This window comes from Miscanthus floridulus, chromosome 3, assembly GCF_019320115.1.
Source record: "Miscanthus floridulus cultivar M001 chromosome 3, ASM1932011v1, whole genome shotgun sequence".
NCBI lineage: Eukaryota > Viridiplantae > Streptophyta > Magnoliopsida > Poales > Poaceae > Miscanthus > Miscanthus floridulus.
In genome coordinates this window covers 143,734,556-143,746,078 of record NC_089582.1, presented here as the reverse complement: position 1 = coordinate 143,746,078, position 11,523 = coordinate 143,734,556, and the positions used below count along the sequence as shown (strand labels likewise).

Sequence of the window (11,523 nt, the reverse complement as noted above, 5' to 3'; positions counted from 1 at the left end):
AATCAAGTTCAAGAATGTGTCATTGCTATGTGACAATGAGAGTGCAATCAAGTTAACCAATAATCTGGTGCAATATGCAAGAACAAAGCACATTAATATCCACCACCGTTTCATAAGGGATCATCAACAAAAATGAGACATTTGTATTGAGAGTGTAGGCACCGAAGATCAACTTGCCAATATATTCACCAAGCCATTGGACGAGAAAAGGTTTTGCAAGCTAAGAAATGAGTTGAACATATTGGATTTATCAAATATGTGTTGATGCACCCCCCACTTATATGACGTGCCTCTCCTTCAAGCAATCCAAAGTAAAAGTTGATTGGCATGGCATACATCCTTGCTAAGGACATGTTTAGTGTATCTAGACATCTTTCATATTTAATAGGCTCATTCATAAAAATCAAATGAATTTGATGATTGTATGGTACTACTATTGCTTTTACGCTTCACTTGATCTAGTGGTAGCATATGACATATTTGTGGGCTTGTAAACCTAGTGTTTGATCTAGAAAAGAGCTCTAAGTATTTAACTCAACATGGTACAAGATAACCCTTATTTGGAGGTACGAAGAAACTTGTCCTTGGATCAAATCGAGTTAAATATTTTTGGCAAGTATTCTAGATTGAACCAAATTTGAGAAAATGATCCTCACTCTATTGATTGACATTGATAATCTCAACATATCTATAATTTAAGCCTTTGTGATCATTGATGACAAAGGGGGAGAGAAACAAAGATATTAGTATATTGGGAGAAAAACAAAGATATTAGTGTACGAAGATAGTGACAAGACAACAAATGGGGAGAATTTGACATAGGGGGAGAGATATGACAAAGGAAAGTGACCAGTTAGAATTTTGAGCACACAAGTAGGGGAAGCAAGCTCATAAACTTATACGATGCATTTGAATGCGCATTTCATATGTTTGCTTGTATGATATAAGTTTTAAATTTCAATATCCATGCTTGTGATAGAAACAAAGATATTAGTACATGGGAAAAAAACAAATATATTAGTGTACTAAGATAGTGAAAAGACAACAAAGGGGGAGAATTTGACATAATGGGAGAGATATGACAAAGGAAAGGGATCAATTAAAATTTTGAACACACAGTAGGGGGAGCAAGCTCATGAACTTGTATGATGCATTTGAATGTGTATTTCATATGTTTGCTTGCATGGCATAAGTTTTAAATTTTAATATCTATACTTGTGTGGTGTATGCTAGTTGTAGGTTTGAATGATGAAATGAAAATCTAGCATGCATAGGTTATCTAGTGATTTCATTTCCAAGTGTTTCCAAGTGGTATCGAGCTAACCATGGTGCTAAGGATGGTATATTGGTGCACTCCAATTAGTATCACGCTTCAAAGGTCCATCTTTTATACCTTAACATCATTTGGTAGAAATGCGGTTATTAAAGTGCCACTAGATGCTCTAACTCATTGCATATGCATTTAGGATCTAGTGGAGTGTTAAACACCCTTGAAAATGTCTGTAAAAATATGCTAACACACATATGCATAAGGTGATACACTTGATAGTGGGCACATTTGAGCAAGGGTTAGGAACTTCACTAGTGCCCTATACAAAAAGATGGAGGTCACTGTAAGTGACCGGACGCTAGCCTCAGTTGGACCAGTGTCCGATCAGTAGAAGCTGCAAAGACGCTGGTGTCGGTCTCTGACCGAACGCTAGGTCACTTAGTGACCAGACGTTGGAGGGTTGCGTTTGGTCCTACTGACGTGGCAGCGCACAGGGGAGACGCCGAGTGACCGGACGCTGGGTGAGTCCGGTCGAGCATCATGATTTCTCGCTTCTAGATGCTTATTGGAAATGACCAGACATTGAGGTCTAGTGTCCGGTCACTTCATAGCAGCACGTCCAGTCATCACTTGACCATTGGGATCGGACGCTCAATATTTGAAGAGAAGGGACACATGGTGTGCATCGCACGATCGAACGCTGGGTCCTGTGTCCGGTCGATATGACCGGAGCATCTGGTCACCCCGTGTTGTGCCCAGTGAAGGGGTACAACGACTCTATTTCATGGGGGCTTCTATCTAAGCCCCATGGCTGACTCAAGCTCACTCTCATGGCCATTTGCATTGACATAGCAACCTTATGAGCTTAGCCAAAGCCCTCACACTCATCTCCATCATTGATTCATCATCTTTGTGAGATTGAGAGAGAATCCAAGTGCATTGCTTGAGTGTTTGCATCTAGAGGCACTTGGTGTTCGTGTTTCGCTGCGAGATTCACTTGTTACTCTTGGTGGTTGTCTCTACCTAGATGGTTTGGAGCAGTGAGGATCGTCGAGCGAAGGTTGGTGATTGTCTCCGGCTCCGATCATGGTGATTGTGAGGGGTTCTTAACCTTTCTCCGGTAGAGAGCCAAAAGATACTCTAGTGGATTACTCATGGCTTGTGTGATCCTTATCTTGTGTTGGTTGTATGGCACTCTATTGAGGGTTTGGCATGTGATGCCAATTAGCGCGTGAACATCTAAGTGAGTGAATTGCCACAACGAGGAGTAGCTTGTCGGCAAACAAGTAAACCTCGGTAAAAAATCATTGGGTTCATCATTTAATTTTGAGGTGATTGGTCCTCATTGATATTGATTCTTGTGATTGATTAGTTCACTCCTCGACACGGCGGTATAACTATCTTGCTTTCTTTTTATATTACCGCAAACTAGTTATCAAACTCTTTAGTATAGCTAGTTGTGAGAGCTTGTTAGTTTGGTTAGTGTGGCTCTTTAGTTAGTCTTTCAGAGCACACTAACTTAGTGTAGTGCCATAGCTATTGTGTGTTTAGAGACAATAGAAACTAAATTTGTGATAGGTGGCTTGTATTTTTAGTAGGCTAGCGTAACACTTGCTTCGTCTCATAAGAGTCTAATCGGTTTGTTAAGTGTCATTGTAGAAATTTTTGTTAGGCTATTCACTCCCTCTAGCCATTAGGACCTTTTAGTTTGGCGTCGGAGGATGGCGGCTGTTGTGGCGACGGGGACGATGATGCAAATCATGAACTGGCGTCGGCGCAGGGGCCCACGGTGTCGACCAAGCGACGGTAGGATCTGGCGCTGGGGAGGAGGACGCCATGATGGCTGCACGGACGACATGGAGGGCTCGGCGAGACCATCAGTGGCAGCGTCTATGGCACCAACCGATGCTATCTGCGGGGCCGAAGCGGGTGGTAGCGGCGTTGGGGCGCCATGCCCACTCACGCCTAAGGAGGCGGAGGGGGGAGGTATGGGTGGTAGATCTAGGGGAGGAAGGCGAGGGGGAAGCAGCAGTGGTGGCAGCTGGCGCTGGCCGATACGCATGGCGACGACGCCGGGGCACCCACGCCAGCGCGCGCTCAGGGAGGCGAGGGAGGGGAGGCATGGGCTGTGGCTCTTGGGAGGAAGACGAGGGGAAGGGGGGCGCTGGTGCCACCACCAATAGCGGTGGGGAGGAGGCCAAGAGGAGTCAGACTAGGGTTTAGGTACCTATCGATTGTCTACTGAATGGAAAGCCATCCATTCTGCGTGTGTGCGTGTGCAAAACACATGATGACAGGCTCAAAAAAATTGTTGATTGTACCTCGACATCTCCTGCCGACCGACACTTTTAGTTAAGTGTTGTACGAAGTAAATAGTTTTTAAATTATTCCTTTAATAGAAGCACATTTTTAGATAATAAAATTGACTCTCTAAGAAGGCATGTGTCGGTGTTTTCGGACCACCGACGAGTAAATTTGTATTTGCGCGTCTGGCTCGGATGGTGTGCTCGAAGGACACAAGGGTTTATACTGGTTCGGATGGAACGTCCCCACGTCCAGTTTGCTGCTGCTCGTGTTACCGCCACTTGGTTTGTAGTAGGGGTTACAAACAGGCGAGAGAGGGAAAGGATCCCAAGTCTCTGGTGGAAGGAGTGAATGGATGCTGAGAGCTCGATTGCTGCTCAGCCGTATGCTCATGTCGTGCTCTTGTGTTTTCTATCTCATGGTTTGGGTCTTGTGCGGATCTAGATCCCCCTTCATGGGGCGTCTTGCTTCCCCTTTTATAGGCAAAGGGAAAGCATGTGTTAGAGCAGAGGAAAAGGAGAAGAACGAGAGAGAAGAAGGCTTCCAAGATCATCAGGTCATTCTTCTCCCTCATACGGGTCCCGCTGATCCTGTAGATGTCAACAGGGACGGCTCCACGTCGTGGCCCTGTTCGTCACTGGCGCTATGCGTAGGCGTCATCTGTCGGTCATGGCGTTCTATTCCGTCCCAGCGGACATCGTGGTGAACTGACATGCCTGTTAGTGTTCGTACGTGGATTAGGCAGAACAGCATTAGCACGCTCGATGTTGTTCTTGATGTGAATCCTCAGGTATAGCCCGTCATGGCCATGTGTTACATCGAGGCATGCCAGTCTCTTACCTGGTGTCAGAGTTTTGACCCAGACCCATACGCTTGGACCTATAGTGGTTGGCAGCGGTATAGGTCACCATCGGACGAGACGAAGCCCGCACCCGAGGGGTTGGGCGAGACGGAGCACGAACTCAAGGGGTCGGACGAGACGGAGTCCACACCCAAGGGTTCGGGCAAGACGGAGCACGAACCTAAGGGGTCGGGCGAGACAGAGTACGAACCTAAGGGGTCGGGCGAGACGGAGCCCGCAACCTTAGAGCCGCTCGAGACCTTTTAATACGTCTCGAGCCATCCGAGGGAGTCAGCGTGGACGCTATACTCTTTACTTTGGATATTCCTAATATCGATACCCGACAACATAGTACAAATTTTTCTTTGGGTAAGCTATTGCACATCTCTCACAACAAACTTCACATGGAGACATCGTGCATAATGTAGAGCTGCAGCACCCATAAACTTTTAGTTTTTTTATAAATAAAGTAGAATTCTCTAGCTTCCACATGATGTAATTGTTGCCATCGTTATTAACTATCATAAACCCATTTAAATAAGGGCATAAATATTGTAGTTCGAGGGACTCGAACTTAAAAAAAAAACTTTGTTAATTCAAAGAAAAGTATTGATATGCATGTGACTTATTTGTGCAATTATTTTATAACCAACAGATCAAATGGTTCATTTTACTTTGCTAGGGTCTAGTTGACGATCAAGATCTAGGCCGCGTTCAGTTCCAGCCAGATTCGGCGCCGCCTGAATTTGGTAATACTGTAGCATTTTGTTTTTATTTGGTAATAATTGTCCCATCGTTGACTAATTAGGCTCAAACGATCGTCTCGCAAAGTATAACCAAACTGTGCAATTAGTTTTTGATTTCGTCAACATTTAGTACTCTATGCATGTATCGTAAATTTGATGTGACGAGGAATCTTCTTTTTTGCATAGTATCAAAGTTTGGATTTTGGATGAACTAAACATGGCCCTAAAGACCATCGAGTTAAAACTAGAGTAGTATATATATAAGATTTTTTTTTGCTTCAGAAGAACTTTAGAGAGTCAACCATGGTAGCTAGCTTCATATCTCGGTGACTTAGGTCCTATACCTCTTGGACTAATCTACATTTTTCTTCTCTAATAACACATCTTAACATCTTTTAGATTTAGATTAGATTCTTATTGTAAAGACTAAAGAGTGCCTTACTCATGTTTTTGTTTTCTATAATCGTATAGAATGAAATGTCTTATACACCAGTGACAGAATCTCTTATTAGGGGACAGTACCAGTGAAAGAAAGCAATGTAAAAACAAAGAAACTAGCGTGCCCTTAATAAGCAATTTCTCTCCACTTGTCCAAAATTTGTAACACTTTTTAATAAACCAGGAAAAACAAATTACCTTCCTTGCAGGCCACCTCCCTCGACGCCGCCGCCGCCGCCGCCGCCGTCGCGAACCATAAAAAAAACCCCCAACCCTACCGCTTCGCCGGCGAAACCGGGGCTGGCGGCGTCGGGGACTATGGGGGAGTACGCAGCGGTGAAGACCTCGGTGTGGTGGGACATCGAGAACTGCCAGGTCCCCCGCTACTGCGACCCCCACCTCATCGCGCAGAACATGAGCTCCGCCCTCGCCGCCGCCGGCTACACCGGCCCCATCACCATCTCCGCCTACGGGGACACCAACTGCGTCCCCAACCACGTCCAGCACGCCCTCTCCAGCACCGGCATCGCCCTCAACCACGTCCCCGCAGGTACGGATTCCCGCGCCGTCCCGTACTCCCCAACCAACCCCCCGATCGTTCCCTGATTGCTCCTGCCGAGTTGATCCGCTGACCCCTTGCCAATGCATGCGGATTGCGCCGATCCGTTGCTATTGTCTCTGAACTGAACAGCCCATTTGATGTTCTCATACACCCTCTCGATGCTTTTGATTGCGTCGATAGTTCCCTGATTGCTCCTGCCGAGTTGATCCGCTGACCCTTTGCCAGGTGCATGCGGATTGCGCCGATCCGTTGCTATTGTCTGAACTGAACAGCCCATTTGATGTTCTCACCCACCCTCTCGATGCTTTTGATTGCGTCTGTTTAATGGATCTGTTACGGTACTTGAGGATAACTGTGGAATCTTAGGGTCTCGAAGTTTCCTTACCAGAGATGTGTTCATCTGATGCTGTTTACTTTTTTTGGCTTGTGGGTTATGCTGGCAATGGTGGGGTTGCCGGTAGTGTGTTGGGAAAGTGATTGATTTAGGTTTTGTGATGTTTGACCTTTTGGTCTCTTCGAAGAGTTTACGAATTTGTTTTAACTTCAAGTGATGTCTGGTCCGAGGTGATATTTGCTGGGATGTCCTGGTGTGATCGTGGACTCTGCCGTGTTTATTTGCTATCATTCGTTTGACCTGCTTAATAAGACTACTTATACACGATAGGGTTTTGAATTGTGTAATTATCGTGTATTTGTCCTTTGAGCTTGCATATTAAATAGGTCGATTGTTCCTATGGTGTGTTGTCTTCTTATCCAGATTTTTTGTAAGGGCTAGACTAGTATCTGAATAATTGTTGGATAGAATACTTAGCATTTATCAGTGATGTGATTTTTAGCCTTCTGAGCTATTGTGAAAGCTACTTCTTTATTGATGAGCAATGAGAAGTATTATTTTAATAAGCGTCTCCATCTGTAAGATCCACAGATATTTCATGTGTTTCCATCTGTAAGATCCGCAGATATTTCATTGTGATGAAGAATGACCCCACTGCAATAACCTATTATTCTTGTAGGATCTTGCCAGTGGACATGGCACAAGTTATTTAGCCATCTGTTTCCAAGTTTAGTTTTAACTTAACTTTCATACAAGAATCTTGGTACATTCAAGCATTTTTTTTTCTTGAAACTCATGCATTTGCATATTGTGTACCTGGATGCCAAACAGTTTTTTTGTTCATATGTGATGGCTGAATGTTGTCTATTTTCTTTTTTATCTTGTAACAAATGGCAGGTATTAAAGATGCAAGTGATAAGAAGATCTTAGTTGACATGTTAATCTGGGCTATTGACAACCCTCCACCGGCAAATTATTTGCTAATATCTGGTGATCGGGACTTCTCGAATGCCCTTCATAAGCTAGTGATGAGACGGTACAATATTCTACTAGCACAACCTCCAAATGTGTCTCAAGTGCTTACTGCTGCAGCAAAACATGTTTGGCTATGGAAAGACCTTGTGGCTGGGGAACCACCATTGGCAGAGTCCCCATACATAAGTAGCATAACAAATGGCAGTGTGGATCATTCGAATGCATCGAAGAACATGGTTTCAGATTCTTCAGATGCAACTCCACATAACAGTACTCAAGGGCAGAATAGCATTCCATGTGATCAGCAAAAAGGTGGTAACGGCAAGGCAGATAAACAATATAAAGTTAAGCAACCTCGGAAAAACCAGTCAGACAATGTATCTAAGCCAACAAGGATCGATGAAGCTTCAGTTGATGGAGTATCCGATAGTTCTAAAGGAAGCACCGCTAGCGAGCCAAATCAATCTCAGCTTTCGTCATCCTCATTTTCAAGTTCTGATTTGCAAGATGGGGGTGGGTCACAGGTGGATCAGCTGAATACACAAAAAAATCAGCCATCTTCCCAGTCCAAAAAGCCTGTAAAATCTACTATTTCCCATCAAAAGAGTGCTCCTCATGACTTTTACCATGGTAAGAGGCCATCAACCGAGTCTCCATCTAAAAATGGTGCTCCTGACGTGACTAGCAATGGTCGTCCAAAGTATCAGAAACCCCAATCCTCTCAGCAACCAAGACAACAGAACCCAGTGAACCATCGTCCTCATGGTGGATCTGGCAATTTTCAATCATCAAAGTCACATAGAAGCAACTCATGTCCAGCACCAGCTGGGCATAATGGTATTCCTACTGCACCAATGCAATTCTGGCCAAGTGGCCCACCTTATCATGGACCACCAATCAATTATCCTGATATGAGTCGGTTGAATATTTCTGAATACCCTAGAGGTATTCATAATAACCAAGGTTTGCATGCCAACTACCATCCAAACCATCCTGGTGCCCCACATATCATTCAACCTGGTTACAATGATTATAGTTACAGACCTCCAACTCAACCTAACATGCCTAGCAACGTGCAAAATATTGGACACTGGGGAGCCAACCCGGGATGTCCACAGCCATCTTCGGACCCTCAAGGTCTTGTAAGATATATCTTAGGTGCTTTGGAAGTTTTGAAGACTGAGAAGATTCCCCCAACAGAACAATATATAGCAGATTGTATATGTTATGGTGATGCTAATCTACCAAATTTTGATGTTAAGAAGGCACTTCAAGTTGCCATGCAGCATCAAGCTGTTGTCAAGAAAAAGTTAGGGAAAATGTCATTCTTTCTGGGAAAAGACGAAAATCTATGGAAATGTGTTAATATAATGGATGATAATGCAAAATACCCAAAGGAAACTCTAGACGCAGTTCATGCTTTCATGTCTTCTGCTCCAGGCTATTCTGAGATAAAGAGTTCTCAATCTAGGTAAGGTTCCATTACCTTGAAATATGTGTTTATCATATTTCCCCTAAGAGTGTGGCTGTATTAGTGCAATGTTTCTTTGCTTGCAGGTATCAAGCTGCTACTATGTTGAAGAAAACATGCCTGAAGCATCTTGCCCTTGCTGAAGTCCTTCAGGTTCTGAATATCATAATCAACACAAAAAAGTGGTTCGTGCCCCATTCTTCAGGTTGGCAGCCGTTGTCCTTTAACATAATAGTGGCTGATGCTACTATTGCCGCTGGAAAAGCTTAGCATTGGTACATTATCTGCTTGTTCCAACTGAACATTTTGAGGTTCTGGTGATCGGTGCAAGCTGCGTCCGCAAAAGCTAAGTTCTGTTGATGTTTCCTAGCACTTGCTCTGCATTTTGCCAAGTTTGGGGATATTAAGTAGTTTTACACAGTATCTGAGCAGGAGTGAAACAGTAAGCAGTTACATTTTAGTGGGAGTCAGTCTGTCAATATACTATTAGGTATGTTCAAAGAACTCGTCAGGGTAGCCCTGGCTGTGGTTATTCCTATGGGTCAATGGTGATAGATGTGGTGGTAAGATGATTATGCAATCAAGCATAAAGCAGTTCAGAAGGACTATCACCTTTTGTTCAGGCAGTATACCAATGCCTGATGCTGGTGGTTATGATATGCTCTCATTGTACCCAGATGGCTTAAAAGGCATCCATGAAATATGAGTTGACATCGAGGAAATTTTCTGTAGGACTGGTATAGCTGCATAGCTGTCGCTTTAAGCTACTTATTGAAGGCCTGAGCTATCCATATTGTATTCCCAGTTTCTACATGTACTCATTGCAGCAAGCATGGATGGATGGACCCTGTGAAGTTAAGTGTATCCACTTTTGAAGCATGGCAACAGAGTCTGAAATGCAAGCAAACTGCATTAAAGACGTCATGCTGTTGGCTGCAAGGTTACCTATAGTTTGGTTGCCTCTTCCCTCTGGGAAAGGTTTGGAGTTCATCTAAGCGCATTTCAGCATATTTTGCTCCCATCTTAGATGGTGGGATGTTTCTTGTAATTCTGACAGTTATCAAACTATTATGGTGCTTCTTGTAAATCATTTCAGCATCTTTTGCTCCCATCTTAGATGGTGGGATGTTTCTTGTAATGCTGACAGTTATCAAACTATTATGGTGCTTCTTGTAAACTATTATGGTTGCCATGTTGCCTGAGTAAATTGTTGATGATTCTGTTCAATGCTTTGATATGCTGTTGTCTGTTTCTGCTTTGAGTCTTTGAATGATCGTTTGGAGGTAAATTGCACGCAGTTTGGGTCTGTGCTTCGACACAGCACTAGAACCACAGGGGCTGCGTTGCCGCGCTCCTTTGGATCTGACCAGTGTGATTGTCATGGTCTTTATTGAATTGTTAGCTGATAAGTCATCAGGCTCCCATCATTGCTTGGAGGAAGGCCTGTACGGAAATTGCTCATCGAGTAGCATTGCAAGGTTTGATGCAACAATGTCCTAGAGCTTGATAATTGCATAAGAGCGAATGAGTGATGGTGGTTTCAGGGAAAAAATGTCGGAGGTGATTCAGTTAATATATTTTCATATAATATGAATAATACTTAAACTGGAGTTGTTGGAAATGGAGTAAGATATATATCCACCTCTGCATATTAGTTTTGAGGATTATATATAGTTCTCTTATGGTTACATTGGTCAGTATAATAATCAGCAAAAGCCAAATGCCAGTGTAATCAGCACAAGTCCATGTAAGAAATCATATATAAAAAAGTTTGTTGGATAGCCCTCGGCATCTACCAATTGTGGCCATATCAACTGTCGGAATCGACTTTGTTATGATTATATGCCTTCTTTATGTTTTTGATAAGCAAAGGGGAATACATAGCAACAAATAGTAAAGTCAAAACTATATTTATAGCTTTATTATGTACAATCATATAGGTCATATTATGAATAATAAACTCAGTGAGTTGATATGTCCGATAGTTTGTTTATGTATTTATAATTTTTTATACTATTTTAGGATGAAGCAAAACCTGCAGTAGTGATACAGTTCTTCGTTTTTCAAAAAATGTTAGCAAAAAGAACTCTTGAACAGCTACAACATGGAGCCTTCACATGTATGTATAAACTGGAACCTGCATGGCTGCTTCAAGGTCTCTTCACATCCACATCCACATCCAAGCAGGGAGTTACAATTGTAAAATTTATCACAACCAGCTCAATGGTTAGTGGAGTTACCTTTGAGAATTCCTTGATGTAAACTTGTTTACAATGCCAAATCAAAATGAATTTTAGATAAACGTCAACAGAACCTGATAACTGGATACACAGAAAGAATCATTGGAGTCAACTTCCAATTTAATTGGATACACATTAATAGGATTAGTCTTACTCTTAACAGTGCTCGACCTGGCCTTTAGGGCAAAATCATTTATAGCTGGATCTTTCCGGGTTGTAGCAGTAAGACCAACACCACTGCTTCCACAGCTAATCAGATAATTTTCTATTGCTCATTACTTTTAAGTTTATATGTGCACAAACTACAATTGCTAAGGAGATAGCCAGTCGGTCCCCTGCACG

The 11,523-nt window shown here is 43.1% G+C and overlaps 1 protein-coding gene across 1 annotated transcript; it reads left to right on the top strand.

Annotated features, from left to right (window-relative positions):
* The first annotated feature begins 5,788 nt into the window (after nt 1–5,788).
* Nucleotides 5,789–10,168, top strand: LOC136547346 (uncharacterized). Its single transcript, XM_066539300.1, has 3 exons — nt 5,789–6,149; nt 7,393–8,941; nt 9,028–10,168. The coding sequence occupies exons 1-3, from the start codon at nt 5,918–5,920 to the stop codon at nt 9,209–9,211; spliced, it is 1,965 nt and encodes a 654-aa protein (XP_066395397.1). The 5' UTR covers nt 5,789–5,917; the 3' UTR covers nt 9,212–10,168.
* Nucleotides 10,169–11,523: the final 1,355 nt, after the last annotated feature.